This window comes from Terrapene carolina, unplaced genomic scaffold (genome assembly GCF_002925995.2).
Source record: "Terrapene carolina triunguis isolate 2854851 unplaced genomic scaffold, T_m_triunguis-2.0 Scaffold95, whole genome shotgun sequence".
Classification (NCBI taxonomy): Eukaryota; Metazoa; Chordata; order Testudines; family Emydidae; genus Terrapene; species Terrapene triunguis.
The window spans coordinates 44,981,665-45,004,129 of record NW_020664446.1 but is presented as its reverse complement, the minus strand read 5'-3'; the positions used below and the strand labels follow the sequence as shown (position 1 = coordinate 45,004,129).

Genomic DNA, 22,465 nt, shown 5'->3' with positions numbered 1-22,465 from the left:
TGCAGAATTGGATGAACTAAGCAGCTCATTTTTCTTTTTTTTTGTTTCATTTATCCCTTTTTCTGTAAGAACTTTGTAGCCCAAGATGTTTAATGGCATTAAATATTGCTGATAGCTTTTAAAACACATAATTTCTGTGAAATAAATTAATGTAGTCACTATTTTATGTACTTTGTTTTTGCATATGGTTACTTAGTAGGCTTAGCAGCCCATGCTAGAAATGTAAATATAAATGTTTAGGTAGAGGATGGCAAAGGATCCAGAGGCAGATTTACTGTTGTTTATGAAACCTTAACTATGATTTCTACCCTTGCAAATGGTATTTTATAACTACAGAAGTAAAACTGTCATACTATAAATTTACAGATGTTCTTCCACAACCATAACTGACTAAAGGTGGTTTTATTGTTAGAGTTTCCTTAGTTTTGTATTGTATATTCATAAAGTTTATTAGGATAGGGAATTGTAGATATAGTATAGAGAGAAGGAAATATTAATTCAATTACAAGACAACATTAATTTAATGAATCAGTACTGAAAACATTTTAGTGTGTTAAAATCACAAATATAGCTCCTCTGGAGAAGTCTTAAAACTCTATCTGCTCTGTTGGGTTTATTTTGTTTTTTTTTAAATAGTTGGAAGAAATCAACAAAGTCCTGAAAAATTGCTTTCCAGTTCCCAACTGAAGGATGTAGATCAGGGGTTCTCAGCCTTTTTATTTCTGAGGCTCCCCAACATGCTATAAAACCTCCATTCCCTACCTGTGCCACAACAACTGTTTTTCTGAATATAAAAACCAGGGCCGGCATTAAGGGGTAGTAAGCAGGGCAATTGCCCAGGGCCCCATGCCACAGTGGGCCCTGCATAGCTAAGCTGCTCAGGCTTCAGCTTCAGGCCTGGGTGGCGGGGCTCGGGGAGGTGGAGCTTTGGCTTTCTGTCCTGACACAAGTGAGTCTAATGCTGGCCCTGCTTGGCGGACTCCCTGAAACCTGCTCACAGTCCACCAGGGGCCTCAGACCCCTGGTTGAGAACCGCTGATGTAGAGAACCAAACAATAATAATAAAGAAAAGGCTCTCTTGGTGAAAATCTTTATTACATTTTTAAATATGGAATACTGCACACATTAGTAATTATTTAGGACTAAACTGTGCCATCTGTGAGGGGCAATGCATAGGTGCAGTAGCTCCCGGGAACAATCTTTCCTCAAAAAAGGCACCCTCTCTCACACTCTCTCTCAAGTTTCTACTGTGAAGAGTAATTTACAGCATCTCTTTGTTAACCTGTAGCATACTTCCCACCATCATACCAACCAATAACATTTTCAAATTAATTTAAAGGAGAGTTGTGGTAGTACTCAATTTGCTAATAAAGCCTAAAGAGAGGCTGATTAAGGGCTGCAGAGAGCCATGTAAGGTGGGGGGCTATAGATTTGGCCCCTACACCTGACCCTCCTCCCATCTCAGGCACTCCCTCCCCCGTGGTGTGATCATCCCACTGGCCCATAAGCCCCTACACCCATCCCCTTCAAATCTGAGTGAGTTGCAACTAGGTGCACAGGGTCACAGCGCCACTCAGGTTTGGCTTGGCCAAAAGTACACAATAGCTTTATGCAGGGAATAACATTTTGAAGTTGGGAGTTTTGGGTTGTAAACAGCAATCTCCCTGACATAATGGGAGACTTGATCAATATGCCCATCCTGTGACCAGTCAGTTCTGCTGCCCAGCACATTGGTGTCAGGAGACAGCTATGGCTCTACCTACTCCTGCCTGACTCACTTCTACCTTAGAAGTGTATGGGGGTGGGGGGAGAATCCTTACTCTCACCCACTCCCCTGTATGGCTACATTAGAGATAGGTATAGTCTACCCCTTTAGGATAGTTCAGCATAACATATTAACACACATACATATAGGCCAGGGGTGAGCAAACTACAGCCCGTGAGCCGTTTTAAGCCAGCCCGCAAGCTGCACCTCGCTCCCGCTCCGGCCCTCTGGCCGCACTCCGGCGCTCTGGCTGGGGCGCTGGGTCGGGGCCGGACCACATGGCTTGGCCCCACTCCAGTGCTCCAGCCAGGGTGCTGGGTTGAGGGCTGCATCACGCAGCTCCCGGAAGCTGCAGCATAACCTTGCTCCAGCTCCTACACGCTCCAATGGGAGCTGCAGGGGTGGTGCCTGCGGACAGGGCACCATTCAGAGCTGCCTGGCCTGGCCTCTGCGAAGGAGGCGGAGTGGGGGACATGACACTGCTTCCAGGAGCCACTTGAGGTAAGCGCCGCTCGGAGCCTGCACCCCCTGAACCTTTCCCCATACCCCAACTCCCTGCCTCAGCCCTAATCCCCCTCCCACTCTCCAAACCCCTCGATCCCAGCCCGGAGAACCCTCCTACACCCCAAACCTCTCATCTCCAACCCCACGCCAGAGCCCGCACCCCCAGCCGGAACCTGCACTGATTCCCACACTCCTGCCCCAGCCCTGATCCCCCTCCCACCCTCTGAACCCCTCAGTCCCAGCCCAGAGCACCCTCCTACACCCCAAACTCCTCATCCCCAGCTCCACCCCAGAGCCCACACCCCAACCCCAATTTTGTGAGCATTCATGGCCCGCCATACAATTTCTAGTCCCCGATGTGACCCTCGGGCGAAAAAGTTTGCCCACCCTTGATACAGGCGGAAAATTCTGCCACTCTTACTCAGGATAAGTAGTATCTTACTCAACAAGTAGTCCCAGATTTCAGTAGGGCTATTCCTGGAGTAAGGTACAACTCAACATAAGTAAAGATGGCAGAATCTGTCCCAGGGATAATAAATACAAAGGATATGAAAGAGAAAAATATTGTTAAGATGTATTGAAAGTGAAATAACACAGACCAGGAAATGGCAGGATCTAAATGAAGTTTTGCCATTCAGTTACAAAAGGTTACCTACAAATCTGTTTACATGATTTACACTGTTTACACTTCTAAGTAAGCGTACATAGCACAGATGACGAAGTCTCATATTTGTAATTCTGTACTAGCCAATTACAAACAGAATATTATCTCCAATATTGTTTACACAGTATTACTTATATGTGAATCAACAGGGTCCAATCCTGGTTCCAGTGAATGCAATGGAAGTTTTGCCATGATTTGGCCCTTCATGCACAAACAAGAAAATCTAGTATGTGTAATTCTGTACTTTGTAGTTTCCAAATAGTTTATTTCCATTCATTTACCAAATAAGACTGGTGCACTGAGCTCAGGAAATACTGAACTTCAGTGGCTATTTTTCTTAAAGAAGGATCAGAGGAGGAGGAGGAGGAGGACTGGAATCCTTAACTATGGATATATTTAAAAGAAAAATAACCCCCCAAAAACAAACAAACAAACAAAAAACAAAAACAAAACAAGGCACAAGAAGTGTGATATGAAAGAATTTTTAATTTCATGCACTGTACTTGCTAGCTTTAATTTTGTATTGCGTTTATTTACATATTTTCTCTGTGTTTTGGTTGTCCTCCTATGGTAGAGAACTTCCAGTAACTGTATGAAGTTTGATCACTTCCATTGACTTCAGATAGAAGTGTTGTGTTTACAAAATATAGCCCTGATTCAGGAAAGGATATCTATTCAGGATAGTATTTAAGCACATGCTTCAAGTTAGTGATGTACTGAATAGGGATGGATTTCAGTACACTCTTTCCTGAATCAGAACCAACGACTTCTGTAGGACTACTCACACACAAATACTTAACTTTACACATACGGACTGTGACCTAAATTTGGATTTAGGAACCTAATTTTTTGCACCCATTTTTTTTTAAATGTAGCCTTAGAACCTAAGTGTCCTTGAATATGTCAGACACTTGTTCCACTTGAACACTAACGTCTTGTCTTACACACAAATATGCACCAAAATAACTGCTCTAGTTTTAATTCTTTTTAAATATACTAGGCAAGCCCTGTATAGCTATTTCACCCCTTATTATTTCAACTAAATTGAAATATGACTCTAAAACAAAACAGTACTCTCTTAATCCAAAATAAGAGTGTCCACACACAAGCATGCAGCAAAATAAAAAGGTATGAATTAAAATAGATTTAGTTATTTCAGTACATGTAACAAGTCCTTAGTCAAGGGAATGTAAAATTTTGGAAAGGACCCATTTCTCAGTTTTCTGAAAAATGACAGGGAAAAAAAAATCTTTAGAGCATGAGAAACCCTTTTTCTTTCTAAGACAACTCAAATGACCAACTGGAATTTTACCTAAGTTACACACAAAAAGGTCACTTTTCAGAGTAAGAAGGAAAAGGAGAAATTTTGGCTTAACGTTTATTTTTTTAAAACTGCTCTTTAACAACACCTGAAAACAAAAGGACAGATTCTAGGTGCCCAACCCAGGAGTTGTAATTGTCTTATTTAATAAAATTTAATGTTTAAATTGACAAAGATATTCTGTTAATAGCTTATGATATTAGGCACTAATATATGTCCATGCGTGTGTACATATTTTAAACAAACTCTTTCTTTTTACTATCACAAAGATTATTATATCAACCTTCACCCCCCAGATTTAGCTGTTTACATGAAGACTACTGTGGGCCAATACCAGAATGGAGGGAGCCAGGCTGCTGAAAAAATGCCATCTGCGTTTTTAAAAATTCAGAGTTAATTTTTCAAAAGCAAATGTAGTAAGAGGAGGCCCTAAGGTATAAACCTTGGTATCAGAGGCCCGGTATGAGGCCTAAGGCCTGAACTAAAGTAATGGTCAAGACTTTGCTAGCATAAAGGCAGGCCCTGCTCACAGAAGCTGGCAGGAAAAGGGCTGATGTTGCATAAATATATATTCACCTAGCAAAGTTAAAGTACAGAACACACTATACTGGAACATTCCACAGATAACATGGAACAGGCCGACCCATCCCAATGACAGGGGCAAAAGGGTAAAATGATGGATAGAGTTGTTTTGATTGAACCAACATGTACAAGGTGAGAGGCGGCACCTTACTACGTAGAGGGGTTGTACCTTGCTGCGTAGAGGGGTTGCACCTCAATACGTCAGGAGTGATGTGTAACTTGTTTGTATCTGTGTATAAGAATGCATCCCTGAGTGGGTGTCTTTGTCCGGCCACGGGGGCAGTGGAAAGTCCCGCCACTGAGCCGGGTCCTTGCCAAGAGGCACTTTCTCGTAGTATGCCCGGTAGACTAAGTAATCTACGGGGAACTGCCATTGTGTCCAAGATCGCAATAAACCTACTCGACGTGGCTTTGCATCTTACTAGACTCTGTGGTTATTGGGGGTTCTCGTCGGGTCTGCTGTGTCAGCTATCTGCGCAGAGCTGGGACAGCACACGGAGGGAACACACGCACGCAGCCGAGTGATATTAACATAGGAGCAAGCAGAGCACCACACCGGTGGCATCTGACAACAGCAAACACTATTTGCATCGTATCAGTCTTCAGCTCATTTCGGAAACAGCTAAACAAACTGGAAGATGACGTCAAGCCATTGATTTGGTCCCCATTTGCTGACTCCTCTGTACAGGTTTTGTTTTTACATAGATTCTTATTTGTATTTTCCTCCTGAAAATGTTAAATACTTTAATTTCAGAATATATATAATACAACATTTTAAAGTAACAAATCAACAGCAGTAGAGATTTTTTCTAGGTGCCCTTCGCAGTGGTATCTCTCTTGTGCCCAAGCACTGTGCAACAATTAAAGATAGCACTGATTGTGTTTTAAATTACAATATTCTCACAGCCGCTGTTCTATTTCACCTGTGATTATCTAAACTCCAGTTGTCCAAATTTTATAAGTGTGCTCCAAACCCAAAATTTTGTTTTTCCAAAATTCTGATTATCTGAATTTCAGATATTCTGAACACAGGGCACCTGTCTACGGAAATATATAAACAAAAATACACATGCACAATGCAATTTAAATCTATGCATGCTTACCCTTACAGTCTAAGAACTGAAGAGGCTTTCGCCTGTAGAGACAAGAACAAAGTTAACAGACACAATATCATGTATATAATGTCCACACAAATATACAGTGTAAAGTATGTTATAATTTAATTTATAAATATTTGCATTGCAGAAGAACATAGAAATTCCAGTAAGGGATCGGGTCTCGAGTATGCTAGGTCTGTACGCACATCTTGAAAAAAAAGGTCCTGATCCAAAAAGCCTTCAAACTAAGGCTCTGATTCAGAGAAGTGTTTCTATTCAGGAAGGGCACTTAAGCACAGGCTTAACTTAAACACATGCTTAAAATCCCACTGTAGTGAAGCTAACCATAAGTGTAACCATAAGTGCTTTCCTGAATCAAAAGCACATGCTACAGTGCTGTCCTGAATTGGTGCTAAGCAAGATGGAAAAATTATTTTGCTACTGACCATACAATGGTAGTTCACAACCTAGTACTAGGAGTGATCCTCCTAAGTACAGCTATCAAAAAAAAAAAAAAGACATCAGATCATGAAAACTCAAAACACCAACTTCTGTAACCAATGTAAGGTAGCAACCAAGTAGTGCACGTATTTTTGCATAATGGTAGGAACCAGGGTAAAGTGGCACATATCATCAGAGCAAATCCCTACTCTTACAAAATAAATTATGAGCTCTTCAGTGCACGACGTCTCCATTGTAAAGTTCTGGTCTGAAAAATTCACACAGAAAACTGCAGGGAACTCTGTTTATATATCCTATTGATGCAGGTCTGAGACATCAGATATTTGAAGATCTAATATTTTAGACCACTAAGCATCTTCTCACGCAGAAACAAAGATCCACTAATATTCTAAGTAACTTTTCTCTCATTTTCTTCTTATATCAGCTTCCCTCTCTCTCTTAATTAGAATATGTCAATTAGTAGTACCACCTCCAAGATTGGGCTGCATTATGCTAGGCACCATACCAACATAGTAAGAAACAGTTCCTGCCCTGAGGAACTCAATCTGAATAGACAAGGCAGACAAAGAGTGGCCAGGGAGACGAACAGAGAGGTGAAATAGTTTGCCCAAGGTCACAGAGCAGGTTAGTGGCAAAGCTGGGAATAGAATCCAGGTATCTTGAGCCCCAGTCCAGTGTCCTAGCTTCTGGCCTACAATTATTAGCATCAGAATCTTAATGGGACCCAACAGGTGGATAATGTAGTATGAACAACTTAGGATCATGAACATAGACATTCTGGTTGCTAACTTGCCCTTGTTAGAAAAAGTGGGCTTGTAAAACTAGTAAAAAGCAAACAAGAAGTAGATGTAAAAATGTTGTTCCCCATAGACTGCTTTGAATTCAGATAGCAGTATTTTGCACAGAATCCAATAAGTACGATAAAGGAAGTGGGTTTAGTTAGGACAGTACAGCTATTTAATAACATTCATGTCCCTAGGTGTACATGGGAGTAAAATTGAAGTAAATCTGTTGTCTATGTTGCTGTCAGCATTTATTATTTGTATTATCACGGCGTCTAGGACCCCTAGTCAAGGACCAAGTCCCCACTGTGTTAGGCACTGTACAAACTGCTCCTGGGGGAATTCTGCATCAAAAAATTTAAAAATCTGTATACAGTATTTTCAAATTCTGCATATTTTGTCAACATAACACAATATAATCAACCAGTTTAAATTATTTTGATCGTTTATTTCAAAATACCTGTTAGCAAGTATGTCTGTAACAATACAGACAACAAAAAAGATTCCGAAAATGTTTTTTGACAAACATTAATTATATTAATACAGAACTCTGAGTAATAATTCATTTAAACTACAATACAGAACCATATTTCCTACACCCTCCAAAACCAGTGCAAAGGCTGCGGGGGAGGTCAGGAGTAACGGAGCAGCTGAGGGAGAGGGAAATAATTGCTGGGAAGGAGCCTGGGTATGAACTTGGAGGGTTGTTGGGTATGGGGGGGAAGTGTGGAACAGGTTTTGAGTGGGGGCGGAGAGGGATTGTTAGGGAGCTTCCCCCAGGCAGACCCTGGCTGATCCCTAGCCTCTCCCAATTCAGTCAGGCACATGTGTCTCTCCACCTCCACTCAGACACCCACTCCAGCCATACTCATGTGGCCCTGCACGCCTCCTCTAATGTGTCTCTATGCCCCCACTCAGCCACCCCCCGTCCCTATGTGGCCCTGCACCTCCCTCCCCACTGTGGCCTTGCACCTCCAGTCCCATTCAGCCCCTGCCCCAGTCTGTCCTCCCCAACTAGCCCTTATGAGCCCCTTTTGACCCCCCCCCCAGCAGCCCCATAACCCCTGTCTCCTGACCTGGCCCGACAAGCACTGTGAAGAAGGCAAGCTCTTTCTCTTCCCTAGCTGGCTGGGAGCAGCTGCTGTGTTCTATCACCACAGTGCTCTCTGGTGGGCAAAAGGTGGAACTGCAGAAGGTATTTTCTGCTGGGCGGTGCTGCTGTGTTCTAGCGCCACAGCGCACTCTGGTGGGCAAAAGGCGGAACTGAATAACTTTTCAGCAGCAGCTTTTTTCTGCACAAAAATTAAAAATGTGCAGCACATTAATTATGTCACATGCAGAATTCCCCCAGGAGTAACAAACACAGAACAAAAGTACTGTTCCTCCCCCAAAGACCATATAATCTACGTATAGAACAAGAGACGGATATAGAAAGACCGCCGGGGGACATAAGAAAACTTCGATCAGCATGACAGGCAGTGGTCTCCAGATGTGACACTACACACTCAGTTCAAGGTGTGTATTTAGGACCCTTTATACAGAGAAGGGCATAAAATCTAAACTACTAAAAGGATTATATTAGGCACTAGGCTTGATCCTAATCACACTTGAGTTAGTGGAAAAACTCCCATTGACTTCAATGCGCTTTGGATGAGGCACTAACTGGCCTATTTTATGGGAGAAGTTATAAATATATCAAACACTAAACACGAAGCTTAGGTTCTTATGCTAAAAGTAGATACTGAAAGAAATCGGAAACATTTGTCCATGTTCGTTAGCAAAGTCTATCAAACCCTTATTAAAATAATTGAATGTACGTCTCCACAAACATTGGTAAGTGTCAGGAAATATTTCCCCATTGCAATGGACGATTCTACACTACACATAGGACAAAGAACCAAGGTGTTCTACAAAAGCTTTTTTTTTAAATCCACACAATTGCAGTGTAGAATCTCGTATGCAGGTCCAATTGAGACACACTCCTTTCTAAAGTAAAATGGCCTCATTATCTGATATATTGGACAAACTGACTAAACTAAAATAAAATTAGTTTATATGAACTATGAAAATGCAGCCCACAATACGTGCATATAAAAAAATTCATAAAACTTTAAGATACTATAAAACCAGAAAAGCAAATAGCTGACACACTAAGAAAGAATGCAGTCTCTGTTTCTTCAACCTCAATTAACATCCTCCTGTCGGTGAACAAAGCAAACTCTTCAGCAAATAGACAAGGAATAGAATAGATTAGGCTAGTTATCATTTATTGGCCACATCTAGAATTATATATAGTGAAGGGAAAAGAGGCATTTGGTAACATCATGTAAGGTGACTAGATATGTTTGTGAATGAGTATCAGAAAAGAAAAGTTAAAGGGAAAAGCATGAAGACTAAAGCCGTGTCTACACTTAAAATTAGATCGACCTACGTATGGTGCTCACACCCCATAGCACATTAGTACAGCTGACCTAACCCCCGCAGTGGTGGCATGACCGACAGAAGAATTATTCTATCAACCTAGCTACTGCTGCTCAGGAAGGTGGATTACCTACATCAATGGAAAACCTCTTTCCATCAACATAGGAAGTGTCTATATTATGGGCATTATAGCTAAGCTCCGCCACGTAATGTAGACATACCCAAAGTAGACTAATAGCAATGTTTGTTACTATTTGGATATGGCCATTCCAATGCCTTATGAGCAGTGTAACATTTAATAGTGTTGCCAGCTCATGATTTGATAACAGGTCTCATAATACTTGGTCATCTCCTGCAGGTATATTGTGAGAATCTTAGCTTTCATATAAAAAAATATTTAAGTGAATTTCTACCCCTAAAGAAAAAGGAGTCCCGTGGCACCTTAAAGACTAACAGATTTATTTGGGCATAAGCTTTCGTGGGTAAAAAACCGCACTTCTTCAGATGCACAGAAAAGCTTAAGAACATAAGAATGGCCGAACTGGGTCAGACCAAAGGTCCATCCAGCCCAGTATCCTGTCTACTGACAGTGGCCAATGCCAGGTGCCCCAGAGGGAGTGAACCTAACAGGTAATGATCAAGTGATCTCTCTCCTGCCATCCATCTCCACCCTCTGACAAACAGGGTCTAGGGACACCATTCCTTACCCATCCTGGCTAATAGCCACTAATGGACTTAATCTCCATGAATTTATCTAGTTCTCTTTTAAACCCTGTTATAGTCCTAACCTTCACAACCTCCTCAGGCAAGGAGTTCCACAAGTTGACTGTGCGCTGTGTGAAGAAGAACTTCCTTTTATTTGTTTTAAACCTGCTGCCCATTAATTTAATTTGGTGGCCCCTAGTTCTTATATTATGGGAACAAGTAAATAACTTTTCCTTATTCACTTTCTCCACATCACTCATGATTTTATATACATCTATTATATCCCCCCTTAGTCTCCTCTTTTCCAAGCTGAAAAGTCCTAGCCTCTTTAATTTCTCCTCATACGGGACCCGTTCCAAACCCCTAATCATTTTAGTTGCCCTTCTCTGAACCTTTTCTAGTGCCAGTATATCTTTTTTGAGATGAGGAGACCACATCTGTACGCAGTACTCAAGATGTGGGCATACCATGGTTTTATATAAGGGCAATAAGATATTCTCCATCTTATTCTCTATCCCCTTTTTAATGATTCCTAACATCCTGTTTGCTTTTTTGACTGCCGCTTCACACTGCGTGGACTTCTTCAGAGAACTATCTACGATGACTCCAAGATCTTTTTCCCTGATTAGTTGTAGCTAAATTAGCCCCCATCATATTGTATGTACTTTACATTTATCCACATTAAATTTCATTTGCCATTTTGTTGCCCAATCACTTAGTTTTGTGAGATTTTTTTGAAGTTCTTCACAGTCTGCTTTAGCCTTAACTATCTTGAGCAGTTCAGTATCGTCTGCAAACTTTGCCACCTCACTTTTTACCTCTTTCTCCAGATCATTTATGAATAAGTTGAATAGGATTGGTCCTAGGACTGACCCTTTGGGGACACCACTTGTTACCCCTCTCCATTCTGAGAATTTACCATTTATTCCTACCCTTTGTTCCCTGCCTTTTAACCAGTTCTCAATCCATGAAAGGACCTTCCCTCTTATCCCATGACAACTTAATTTACGTAAGAGCCTTTGGTGAGAGACCTTGTCAAAGGCTTTCTGGAAATCTAAGTACACTATGTCCACTGGATCCCCCTTGTCCACATGTTTGTTGACCCCTTCAAAGAACTCTAATAGATTAATAAGACACGATTTCCCTTTACAGAAACCATGTTGACTTTTGCCCAACAATTTATGTTCTTCTATGTGTCTGACAATTTTATTCTTTACGATTGTTTCAACTAATTTGCTGGGTACTGACGTTAGACTTATCGGTCTGTAATTGCCGGGATCACCTCTAGAGCCCTTTTTAAATATTGGCGTTACATTAGCTATCTTCCAGTCATTGGGTACAGAAGACGATTTAAAGGACAGGTTACAAACCATAGTTAGTAGTTCCGCAATTTCACATTTGAGTTCTTTCAGAACTCTTGGGTGAATGCCATCTGGTCCCGGAGACTTGTTACTGTTAAGTTTATCAATTAATCCCAAAACCTCCTCTTATGACACTTCAGTCTGTGACAATTCCTCAGATTTGTCACCTACAAAAGCCAGCTCAGGTTTCGGAATCTCCCTAACATCCTAAGCCGTGAAGACTGAAGCAAAGAATTCATTTAGTTTCTCTGCAATGACTTTATTGTCTTTAAGTGCTCCTTTTGTATTTCGATCGTCCAGGGGCCCCCACTGGTTGTTTAGCAGGCTTCCTGCTTCTGATGTACTTAAAAATCATTTTAAAAAGCTTGAAAACATGAGGCTCAAAAGCCACAAGGCAAATTAAAAATGAATACATTTGGGCTTTTTTAAAGTCTCATTTTTAAGCCACTAAGGATTTTTGAATACTTGTGGTTAGCAATAATGTTTAATATCTCCATTTCTCTCTTCCCATCTCCAACCTGGCTGCTCAGACATGAGTGATTTCCTTTTTCTCCTACTTTGATGGGATTAAAAAAACAGGAAACCCAGTGATTTTAGGCTTGTCTACACAAACTGGTACCGGTTTAATTAAAGGTGTGCTTTTAAACTGATTTAGTTAAATCTGTGCAAGTTTACACATGCATACATACTACTTTCTATTTAATAGTAGCTTATTTGGGGTTTAGTTTAAATCTTCCAAAACACAGAATAAGTTAAACAGAAATACTCAGTTGAACTAAGCATCTAAAATATAAACTTCCATTGATTTAACTAAATTAGTTTTAACACACACCATTAGTTAAACTGGTACAGCCTTCACCTGAGCTGAGCTCTTTGGATTGCTCCCTGTCCTTCCAAGTCACACAACCCAGCCCCTCTTACCTACCATACGTGTGACCCTTTCCTCTTTCCATGTAACTTCTACCCATACATGCAGCTATTGCCCCATCCATGCCCTTTACTGCACTCCCTCCTTCCCCAAGCCCCGCAGCCTTCACGAAACCACAGCGCCTCAGCGGCTCATCCCTCCAATAACCCCGCCTCACCCCCGCCTGCGTGCGCTCCCCTTACATAACACCTTGCACGGGCAACGGGCGAAGCTTGTGGCTGGCTGGGAGATAGGTCACGTGAAGGGGAGAACCTGGGAGGACATCGACTAGGTGCGCTAGGCCCGAGTACAGGGTCACGTGACGGCGGCATTCCCCCCCCCATCCCTTCCCCTCACGTGACCCGGTTTGTTGTTGCTGCGGCCTCCGCGGGGAGAGTGTCCGCGTGGGCGGTGGCGCGGTCACGTGCAGGGTTTAAATCTCTCCCTGGAGGGAGGGGGGTCGGGAAAAGGGGCTGTGTAACTGAGGCGCTGTTGCGCCGTACTGGGGGAGGCGGCGGTTGCTGCTCCAAGATGGCGGACGAGGAGACTCTGCTCCTCCAAGCGCGTAGCGGCCGCTGCGCTGCGGCCGAGGGTGCCGAGCCCCTTCCTAAGCGCCAGCGCCTGGACTCGGAAGACAGCGACGGGCGGGGCTCGGGGAAGGGCCTAGGCCCAGAACGAAGGGTTGGGACGGCGCCCACCACAGGCTCCGCGACTAGGGCGGCGGCGGTGGTGAGGCTGCAGGGGGAGGGAGCGGCGGGCTGGAGCGGCGGGGAGAACGGGGCCGGGCTGCGGGGCCTGCCCCGCGAGGAGCCGCCTCCGCAGCAGCAGCAACAGGGGGAGGGGGCGGAGACGGCGCCCAGTGGAGACGCGGTGGAGACGGCCATTGGCTACAGACGGTCGCAGTGTTCACACGGGGTGGCCGAGGCGGCTGCCCCGCATCCTGGTGAGGATCGGCCCCCTTCCGCCGCCTGGGGCAGTGATACCCCGGGCCCCAACCGCTGCGCACGGCCGGAGGCCGATCGCAGCACAGGGAGGCCTACCCCAGCACTGACAGCTCGGGGGGTGGCAATGCTACGAGCCTCCTCCCTTTTGTGTGACACTAGTCACCGATATTCGCCCCCCACCGAACACACACCTGGGGGGACGAGCAACCTGCCAGACCCATCTGCCACACCCACTCCGCACTGGGGAGCACAATTCGCTCTCGTCTCCGGCCTGGAGAGGCGCAATTAATCTCCATCCTCTCCTAGCCTCCAAGTGTAACACAGTCTGGGCTTGGTGAGAAGCAAATGAATTCCCCAACCCGCCCCTGAATCACCTGCTACACACAGGTGTTGGGTGGCGGAAAGCTGAAGTGTCATGCACTCGCTCCGTGTTTGGAGGTACAGAGAGGAACCAGCCGCGCTTAGCATCCTATCCTCTTGCATCGCTTATTCAGTTGTGTAATTGCTACCAAACAGCGGTACCTTATTAAGGACCGTGGTGCTAAGCTCTTGTTGACTAACCGTTCTACATCTTTTTGCAGTCATGCTCAATGGGCTCTTGCCCAGTTTCACCTCTTTGCACATATATGCTTGCCAAATGCCCTTTGAGTGTGCTCATTGTTACACACTGATCCCCAGATGCTGCTGCTCTTGTACTTGCATGGATGTTTTGCACATGCTTTTTATATGATTAAGTGTGTGCTGAGCATGTGTATTATTAGACAAACGTTGTCTGCTCCATCCTTGCTCTTAGGCTTGCAGGTGTAGAAAAGTGGTGTATTTGGCCTCTGATTTGTACTCCTGTGTGAAAGGGACACTTACCATGTGTGGGGATTGTGAAAGATTATCTTTTTTCAACTTCTATAATTTTTATGTTCTGTACAATAAACAAAGCTCAATAGACATACAAATTACTACATTGCTTGTGGACCTGTTAAACGATATATATCAAACTTACTAGTAATTCTCTACATTACTACAGTAATGCTATATTAATTTCTATTATACTTATTGCTAGACAATTTTGCATGTATTGTGTATAGTATGCATCCATTATTCCCAATTTACCAATTTCCATTTACCCTCTTAATTTCACATCATAATTTTATCAGTTTTATTTCCTGAACTTCTAAAAGGAGATTGATTCAAGTCTTGTTGTAAACAAATTTCTTAGTAACACCATCTTTAGTTATTAAAAGTGAAAGTTTTAAAAATTCAGTTTTCTTGTCACTATTTTTATTTTCTTTCCTTTTTGTATTTGGTTTACTTTAAATAACTTTTGTTTCTTGAAAATAAATTTCATATGAGAGATTCTTCATTAAGCATGTGTCATGCCAGCTCCTTCTGTAATTAGCCCCAGTGCTGAGAGCTATGGATGAGAATCCATGATTCAATAGGCATACTTACTTTTCTGGAAACTGCACTGCTTGAGTAAGCCCCTGACTATGCAAGGGGTGGCATAGTTAAACAGTTGTTTAAACTGCCTATGATGAGAAGTATTGTTGAGGATCTTCAGAGGGTCCAAACTGTTAACAATGTAGGCCCTGATCCTTCAAACACTTCCTTAACTTTATTCATGTGAAACATCTTATTGAAATTAATCAGCCCCTTGGTGGACATTAAGGAGCGTGTACCAAATCCTACATCTTGTGTACGCTAATGTATACCAACTATCAATTCTTCTGTTTCTTTATGCATAAATCAGAGTACAAATCCCATAAAGATTTGAGGTGAGAGTGAAAACTGTACGAACACCTAAGAAAAGACATTGTGAGTGGAGAGATTACCAAAATAGCACTCATACCTTTTAAAACTTTTACAAGTTAAAATTTGAAATTTTGTTTCTTCTCCCACCCCTTGTTCCTATTCACAATAGAGCTTTAAATATCTGCAAAGGGGGATGGGGTTAGGGTTTTTACTACTTTTTTCTGTATAAAGGGTACCTGCTGTGTTTTCTGCTTGATTTTTTTTTTACATAAGAAAATGAGGATTTACCTAGCTTGGAAGAATATGGCCTTATCCAGAATAGGATAAAGAAACTGAAAAGTTTTTGGTTTTCCTTCTTTTAAGGAATGAGTAGTGAGGAGTGAATTCCACTTATCTTCCCTTGTTCTTCAACTTAATAATCAGACATGTTAGATGTGGTCTCCCCTGGTTTTGTTGGAGATCTGAGGTTCTAACGTATTTGAAAAGCCTAGTCACCCCCTTAGGTTTTAACTCAGTTAGCACTATTAAAGTCAGCATGCCTTGTCTTCCCTGAACTGTTCTTACATGTTTGCTAAAGCATTCTGACATACTTTTAAATCCTAGTCAAGATAAGGAACTAATGGTGAACTAATGCAATGTTGACCTCTTCGGATTCAAGAAAACAAAAGTTGAGCAGTTGAAGTGGGAGTTGAGAGAGGAAGGGATTTTTAGTATGAGTGTTCTAAAACTCCACATCTTTGTTTTTGGTGTGTGGTGGGTTGTTGTTTTTTGTTTTTGAGGGTTGAGAATTAACACCAATTAACCAGTGATTAACATTTTATAAAAAGGAAACTGCATTAGATTCGCCACCCATCACCACCCCATGGAGATCTGAAATGTAACAAAATAAATCCTCTGAAATATTCAGTAAAACTAGGGAAGACCAAACTTGATATTTCAAAGCTTTAAAAAAAAAGGCAAGTGGGAACTTAGCCCTTGCATCTTCACCCCCCCCCCCCCCCCCCCCCCAGTAACAAAACCTCTCAACTTCTCTGTAAAAGGCCGGATTAAAAAAAAAAAATCCTTTTGCAGGTCATTGCTAAAGCTATAGTAACATTTCAACCTTTTATAATGATATTTCTGCTTAAAATGGAGTCTTGTGACTTAAGAATAATACGTTGTTGTTGTACTATCTTGCAGATGACATCCTTTTTAGTGATGAAATCATAGCCAATGGTTTCCATTCCTGTGATAGTGATGAAGATGACAGAGCCTCACGTGCAAGCTCTAGTGACTGGACTCCAAGACCACGTATAGGTAGAAGTTTATATAATGTATCATTTCCAAGATTCTTTACTTTTAACTGTTTTTTAATGTCTGACCTTTAATATTGATTATCCTCTTCCTGTTGCAAAAGTCCACTAGGCTATTTTGACACTACTGTATTATACTTTTCTGGAGGTTGCAGTTGTGGGCAGTATATTGTATCAAGTCTGGATGGTTAAAGGTGAACAGAAGAAATTCCTTAGCCTTCTTACTATAAAGCAGCTAAAATATATTATATGGCATCTTTCAAACATCTCACCACTATATAAAAATATGCACTTCACCAAATTTACATTTATTGCCAAATACTCTCTACCAGCACTTCCAAATCAAGATTTTAGTACATCTTTCCTGAAAACATGGTCCAAAATGTTGGAAGCATTACACAGAATGAGAGTTCTTAAAAGAAAACATACTTTGGGAATTAGGGTTCTACTATGTGATTTTGTACAGTCTTCAAGCATAATAAGAGATGGGATCTTATGTCAACAGAAACCCTGCCCTGGCAAATCTGTCTGGTAGGATTTTCTAGGCCTTGGCTACACTCGCGGATTCACAGTGCTGCCGCGGCAGTGTAGTCGCGCTGCAAGTACTCCACCTCTCCGAGGGGAATAGCTTGCAGTGCTGCGAGGGAGCGTGCAGCGCTGCAGGCGCTGATTACACTGGCGCTTTACAGCGCTGCACTCGCTGCGCTCAGGGGAGGTGTTTTTTCACACCCCTGAGCGCAGCAAGTGCAGCGCTGTGAATTGCCAGTGTAGCCAAGGCCCTAGATAACTCACTAAGAATTTATCTATCTTTAGTGAACAAACAGCACCACTACATCTGAGTCTAATAGTCTGTTTCATATAGATAAGGGCTGTTGATGAAAAGGCTCTTAAGTGGGTTAGTAAGATAGAGAAGTAGTAACAGTCAGCTAAAATGTCTAAAGAATTTTCCTTGATTCAGAATGTTATGTCATATTTTATATACTTTGTTTTTCTATAATAGGTCCCTACACTTTTGTTCAACAACATCTAATGATAGGCACAGACCCACGGACAATTCTGAAGGATTTGCTACCAGAAACAATCCCTCCTCCTGAACTGGATGATATGACTCTGTGGCAGATTGTTATAAACATTCTTTCAGAACCACCAAAAAGGAAAAAACGAAAAGATATTAATACTATTGAGGATGCTGTGAAACTTTTACAAGAGTGCAAAAAAATAATTGTCTTGACTGGAGCTGGGGTATGTATGTCTAAAATACGTTGGTGTGAAAATAAATGGATAACTACTTAGGTTCTGATCCAACAATTTACTGCAGGCTGCATTCATGCAGAGCCACACTGAAGTCAGTGGTGCTCTGAATGGGTGCAGCAGTCCACCTGGACATTAAATCGCAGGCTCAGGGCCTAAACTTAGAATTGATCAGCTAAATTTAATTTTACAGATCTTATATACTGGAGAAATAAAACTTGCTTGATATTGTTATGCCTTAGCTTAGACAACTGTGTATCTTTTTTTCTAACTTGTCTAGCATCTAAAGGCAACAGATGTAATTTTTTTTTTTATCCCTAGTTACCTGTTCCACAATACTAATTTTCTATCCCCAGCTTTGTGTTGCTGAAACAGATACTGAGATTTTTCTATTGCATTAGTTTGGGCCTGCTATAACTTCCATTGGATGAAAAACTACTGTTAACTTAGATGGGAGTTGGATTGAGCTTTCTTTGATAGAACATTGTATCTGGTCATTTGGTTGCACTCTAAGAAGTAATCAAACACAGTACATATTGCTACAGTCAAAAGTTCTTACATTTGTGTCTTTCTGCATACCAACCATGTCATGGCGCAGAAGTCAAGGAATATTGCTTGCTTTGTTTTGTTTTGTTCCTGTTGTAACATGACTGGCTCGAGAGAACAGATGTGATTGTTACCTCTTCACCCCTAAAATGGAGTGCGATAAGAAGTAGAGATGAGGAATTTGAGACAAACCAGTGTGCCCATAAGAGAAGGAAGCAGCCCTGGTACTGTCTTGTTTCATTCAGACTGTAATTGCTATTAAGCCCTCAAATTGAAAATTTTTGGCTAGAGAAATCATGATTATACTTATTAAAGTAATAGCATACATAATATCTTAATTTGGTGCTCAATTTTTTAAAAAACCTAACATTTATTTGCCTAGTGTAAATAAAGTAATGTTAATAAGCTGATCTGCTACTATAGTAATACATTTAAAAAGGATGAATCTTCTTGTTTACAACTAGTATGGTAAATCAATGAATTTTATTTTAGGAAACCAAATTCAGTGTTCTTGTTTTAGGTCTCTGGGTACTTGTACTGCATTAAAACTTTTGTAAATACTATATATTTTCAATGGTGGTCTATTAAACTGTTGGTCCCTGACATGTAGATTGCTGTACATCTTTTTGTGACCTCAAAGCTAAATTAATGTTCCCCCTCCCTTTTCCTGCACATTCATGGGGAAACTTTACATTGCTCTGTCAAAAAGGAGTCTATAAAGTAGACATGGGTTATTCAAATTGCCTTTGTTCTCATTCTTTGATATTAAAAGTTGGTAGCACACACAAGTTGAGTTCTCAAATATAGCATATGCTAGCAAGCCATCATATCCAAATATACAGTTGATTTCAGGCTACAAATTGTAAACCTGTATTTCAGGTGTCTGTTTCTTGTGGAATACCTGACTTTCGATCAAGAGATGGCATCTATGCACGCCTTGCAGTAGATTTTCCAGACCTTCCAGATCCTCAAGCAATGTTTGATATAGAATACTTCAGAAAGGATCCAAGACCGTTTTTTAAATTTGCAAAGGTACTGTGTTCCAACTGCTTTTATTATTTTGGACAGTAAAGATATGCCTCTGTCAGAGACACAAGATCATTCTGCCTTTGCTTTTTCTTCATGAACGAGGACAAATCCTAAAGCTACTGAATTTATCTTAATGAGGAATGGCCTTAGTCACCAGTAATGAAGTGAAACTGAGTAAGGCCATCCCTCATTAAGATAAAGTAAGAGGCCAGTATTACAGAGTTAACAAATTTCACTATTCTCAGTATTATGTATCTCATCCTAGGTAAAGCCATATCTTGGCTTCAATAGGAATATTTATAATTAAAAAATAAAAGGTAAAATGTTGCTAATTTTATGATACTTTGTTTTTGTAATAGGGATGCTAACACAGCCTTTCTAATTTGGGCTCTTATTTCAGAGAAGGTATTGGAAAATGTTTGCCAAGGATGCGATTATCTAGGTGGCATGGTGTTTCATTATCAAGTAGTGGCACAAAAACTTTTAGTAGGTGTTGTCCTCTGAAGAGAAACGAGGAACATGAGGGACTCTTGGCAGCACATGAGTGTAATTAACATGTATTCAGAGACCTATTTGACATGCTTATTACACCTGGCAACTTAACAAGTTCATAGCATACATTCAGACTTAACCAGGGGACATAAAATCCAGTAGAGGAGGAAGTCTTCATATACTGACAGACTTGTTAGTTTGGGTTTTTTATGTAACGCCTTGTGCAAGCATAAAGATGTCTTAAAGAATTAAACAATACAAATTGTATATAGGGATCACTTCTGTCTCCCATTGGATGGGATGCAGTAGCTTTTTAGAACAATGCCAGTGAAGCTAAATGGTTTTAGGAAAAAGGGAGGATATCTAATTGAGATCATATGAAAAGTCAGATGCAGAAGCAAAATGCAATTATATCCAATTTGGAATTTCTTCAGAACATTAACTACTCCATCAAAAACAAAATGAAATACCATGGGATCTCTAGGGGAGTGGTAAGGACCTTTGAAACCTAGCACCAGAATTAACATGGTGCATCCCACTCATTAAAGCACTGTTTAGTACTAACTCAGAGGTTGGAGAAGAAACATCACATCCTGCAGCATCTTGGTTTTCCTGGAAGTCTCCCATCCAAATACTAATGCTATCATGTCCTTTAGATACCCAGGAGCTTACTGATTCCTTCAGTATCTACAAAATTCACCCATGCCCCACTGCTAAAACCCTTGTCTGTGCATCTCTCAGAACAATTACTGTAATTTTTTCCCTTTTTTCTTCATTGCCTCTTTACCTCCAGTCAGCTCAATACTTTGCTACCAAAATAATCACTCCCTACTTCTGCCACACTGTTGCCTGTGTCACCCTCCCCCATCCATGGGCTTTCTATATTGTATCAAATTCTTTATTCCTATCATTAGGGCCTTGTATAGTCTTGCACCAACCTACATTTCTGGTCTTACTGTGCTCTTCTCACCCTACTTTTTCATATATTCATTCTAATACGCTCACCCCTAGTTTTCTTCTTTTTCTACTTTATCTCCTTCTGCCTATTGGCTTTGTGCCTTTATATACCATGCTGCTTCTGTTTCTCTCTCCTCTTATACCGCTCCTTTAAAATAATTTCAAACTTTTATTCCTCTTTTCTTCTCATTAATAATCTCAACATGCTCCTTTCCCCTAAACTGTTTCTGTATCTTATTTTATTTGGATTATAAATATTTGGGGGGAGGGGATAGATCTCATCTAAGCTTGTACAGAGCGATGTAAATTAACTGCACTAGATAAATGTTTAATAGCAGCTATCATAGCCTGATTGTAATCTGTGATGTAATTTAAGGTCATCAGTGCCCATTGCTGCAATTTAGATGCAGATGTCCTTTCTAATGGGTATCAACTTTATGAATCACGTTCCCTGCTTACTAATTTGCCTCTGGTGGTATGGAAGGTTACACAGCAGTCAAAGGTAGAACTGACACAAGGAGAAGTTAAACAAACAGTTTACTGATGTGTATGTACAGAACTTCTGGTTTTCTGTTTAAACTAATTTCTTTTAGTAAAAATCTGAAATTATGGTCTGTGTTTACCATTAAATATATCTTCCTTGTTTTTTGAGGGAAAAGACTACCTTTTCTCTTAAGTGTATATGGGGATGTTCCAGTGGACATGGTTTGATTAAAGTAACTTTTTAAACATTTACATAGCTGTGTTACTAATAACACTTTAGCCTATTAAAACTGGACACTTTAAAAATCTATTTAATTGGTGCTGCTGTTTTTATTCAGATTTCATTCAGCTTGGAGAATGAAAATAGACAATGAAGAAACCTCTCAATAAAATTTAAATGTAGAATACAAACTACCTGGCAGGGTCTGTTTAGTTATTTTTCTTTGTCTTCTCAAACTTATGTAACAAACAATTATGGTGACAAAATCAACTATCAGTGAAAACTGGGCATATTATATGTAGATCGCTTGTATAGTTTTCAGTACTACAGTACAAAATCATAGAATGAGACTTTAGACACTAGGAATGGAAGGGAAATTCTAAAAAGCATAGAATCATAGGACTGGAAGGGACCTTGAGAGGTCTAGTTCAGTCCCCTGCTCTCATGGCAGGACTAAATATTATCTAGACCATCCCTGGCAGGTGTTTGTCTAACCTGCTCTTAAAAATCTCCAGTGATGGAGATTCCACAACCCACCTAGGCAATTCATTCCAGTGCTTAATCACGCTGACAATTGAGAAGTTTTTCCTAATGTCCAACCTAAATCTCCCATGCTGCAATTTAAGCCCATTTCTTCTTGTCCTATCCTCCAGAGGTTAAGAAGAACAATTCTTCTCCTTCCTCCTTGTAACAACCTTTTATGTACTTGAAAACTGTTATGTCCCCTCTGTCTTCTCTTTTCCAGACTAAACAAACCCAATTTTTTTTCACTCTTCCCTTATAGGTCATGTTTTCTAGACCTTGAATCATTTTTGTTGCTCTTCTCTGGACTCTCTCCAATTTGTTCACATCTTTCCTGAAATGTGGCGCCCAGAACTGCACACAGTACTCCAGTTGAGGCCTAATCAGCGCAGAATTACTTCTCATGTCTTGT

The 22,465-nt window shown here is 41.1% G+C and overlaps 1 protein-coding gene across 1 annotated transcript in view; it reads left to right on the top strand.

Moving 5' to 3' along the window:
* The first annotated feature begins 13,087 nt into the window (after nucleotides 1-13,087).
* The window catches only part of SIRT1 (sirtuin 1), a 28,766-nt gene continuing 19,388 nt past the window's right edge, over nucleotides 13,088-22,465 (top strand). The window contains exons 1-4 of the mRNA XM_026650947.2: nucleotides 13,088-13,514; nucleotides 16,441-16,557; nucleotides 17,554-17,795; nucleotides 19,230-19,382. Of these exons, the coding sequence (XP_026506732.1) occupies nucleotides 13,103-13,514; nucleotides 16,441-16,557; nucleotides 17,554-17,795; nucleotides 19,230-19,382 (924 nt within the window). The 5' untranslated portion in view covers nucleotides 13,088-13,102. The remainder of the gene's footprint in view (nucleotides 13,515-16,440; nucleotides 16,558-17,553; nucleotides 17,796-19,229; nucleotides 19,383-22,465) is intronic.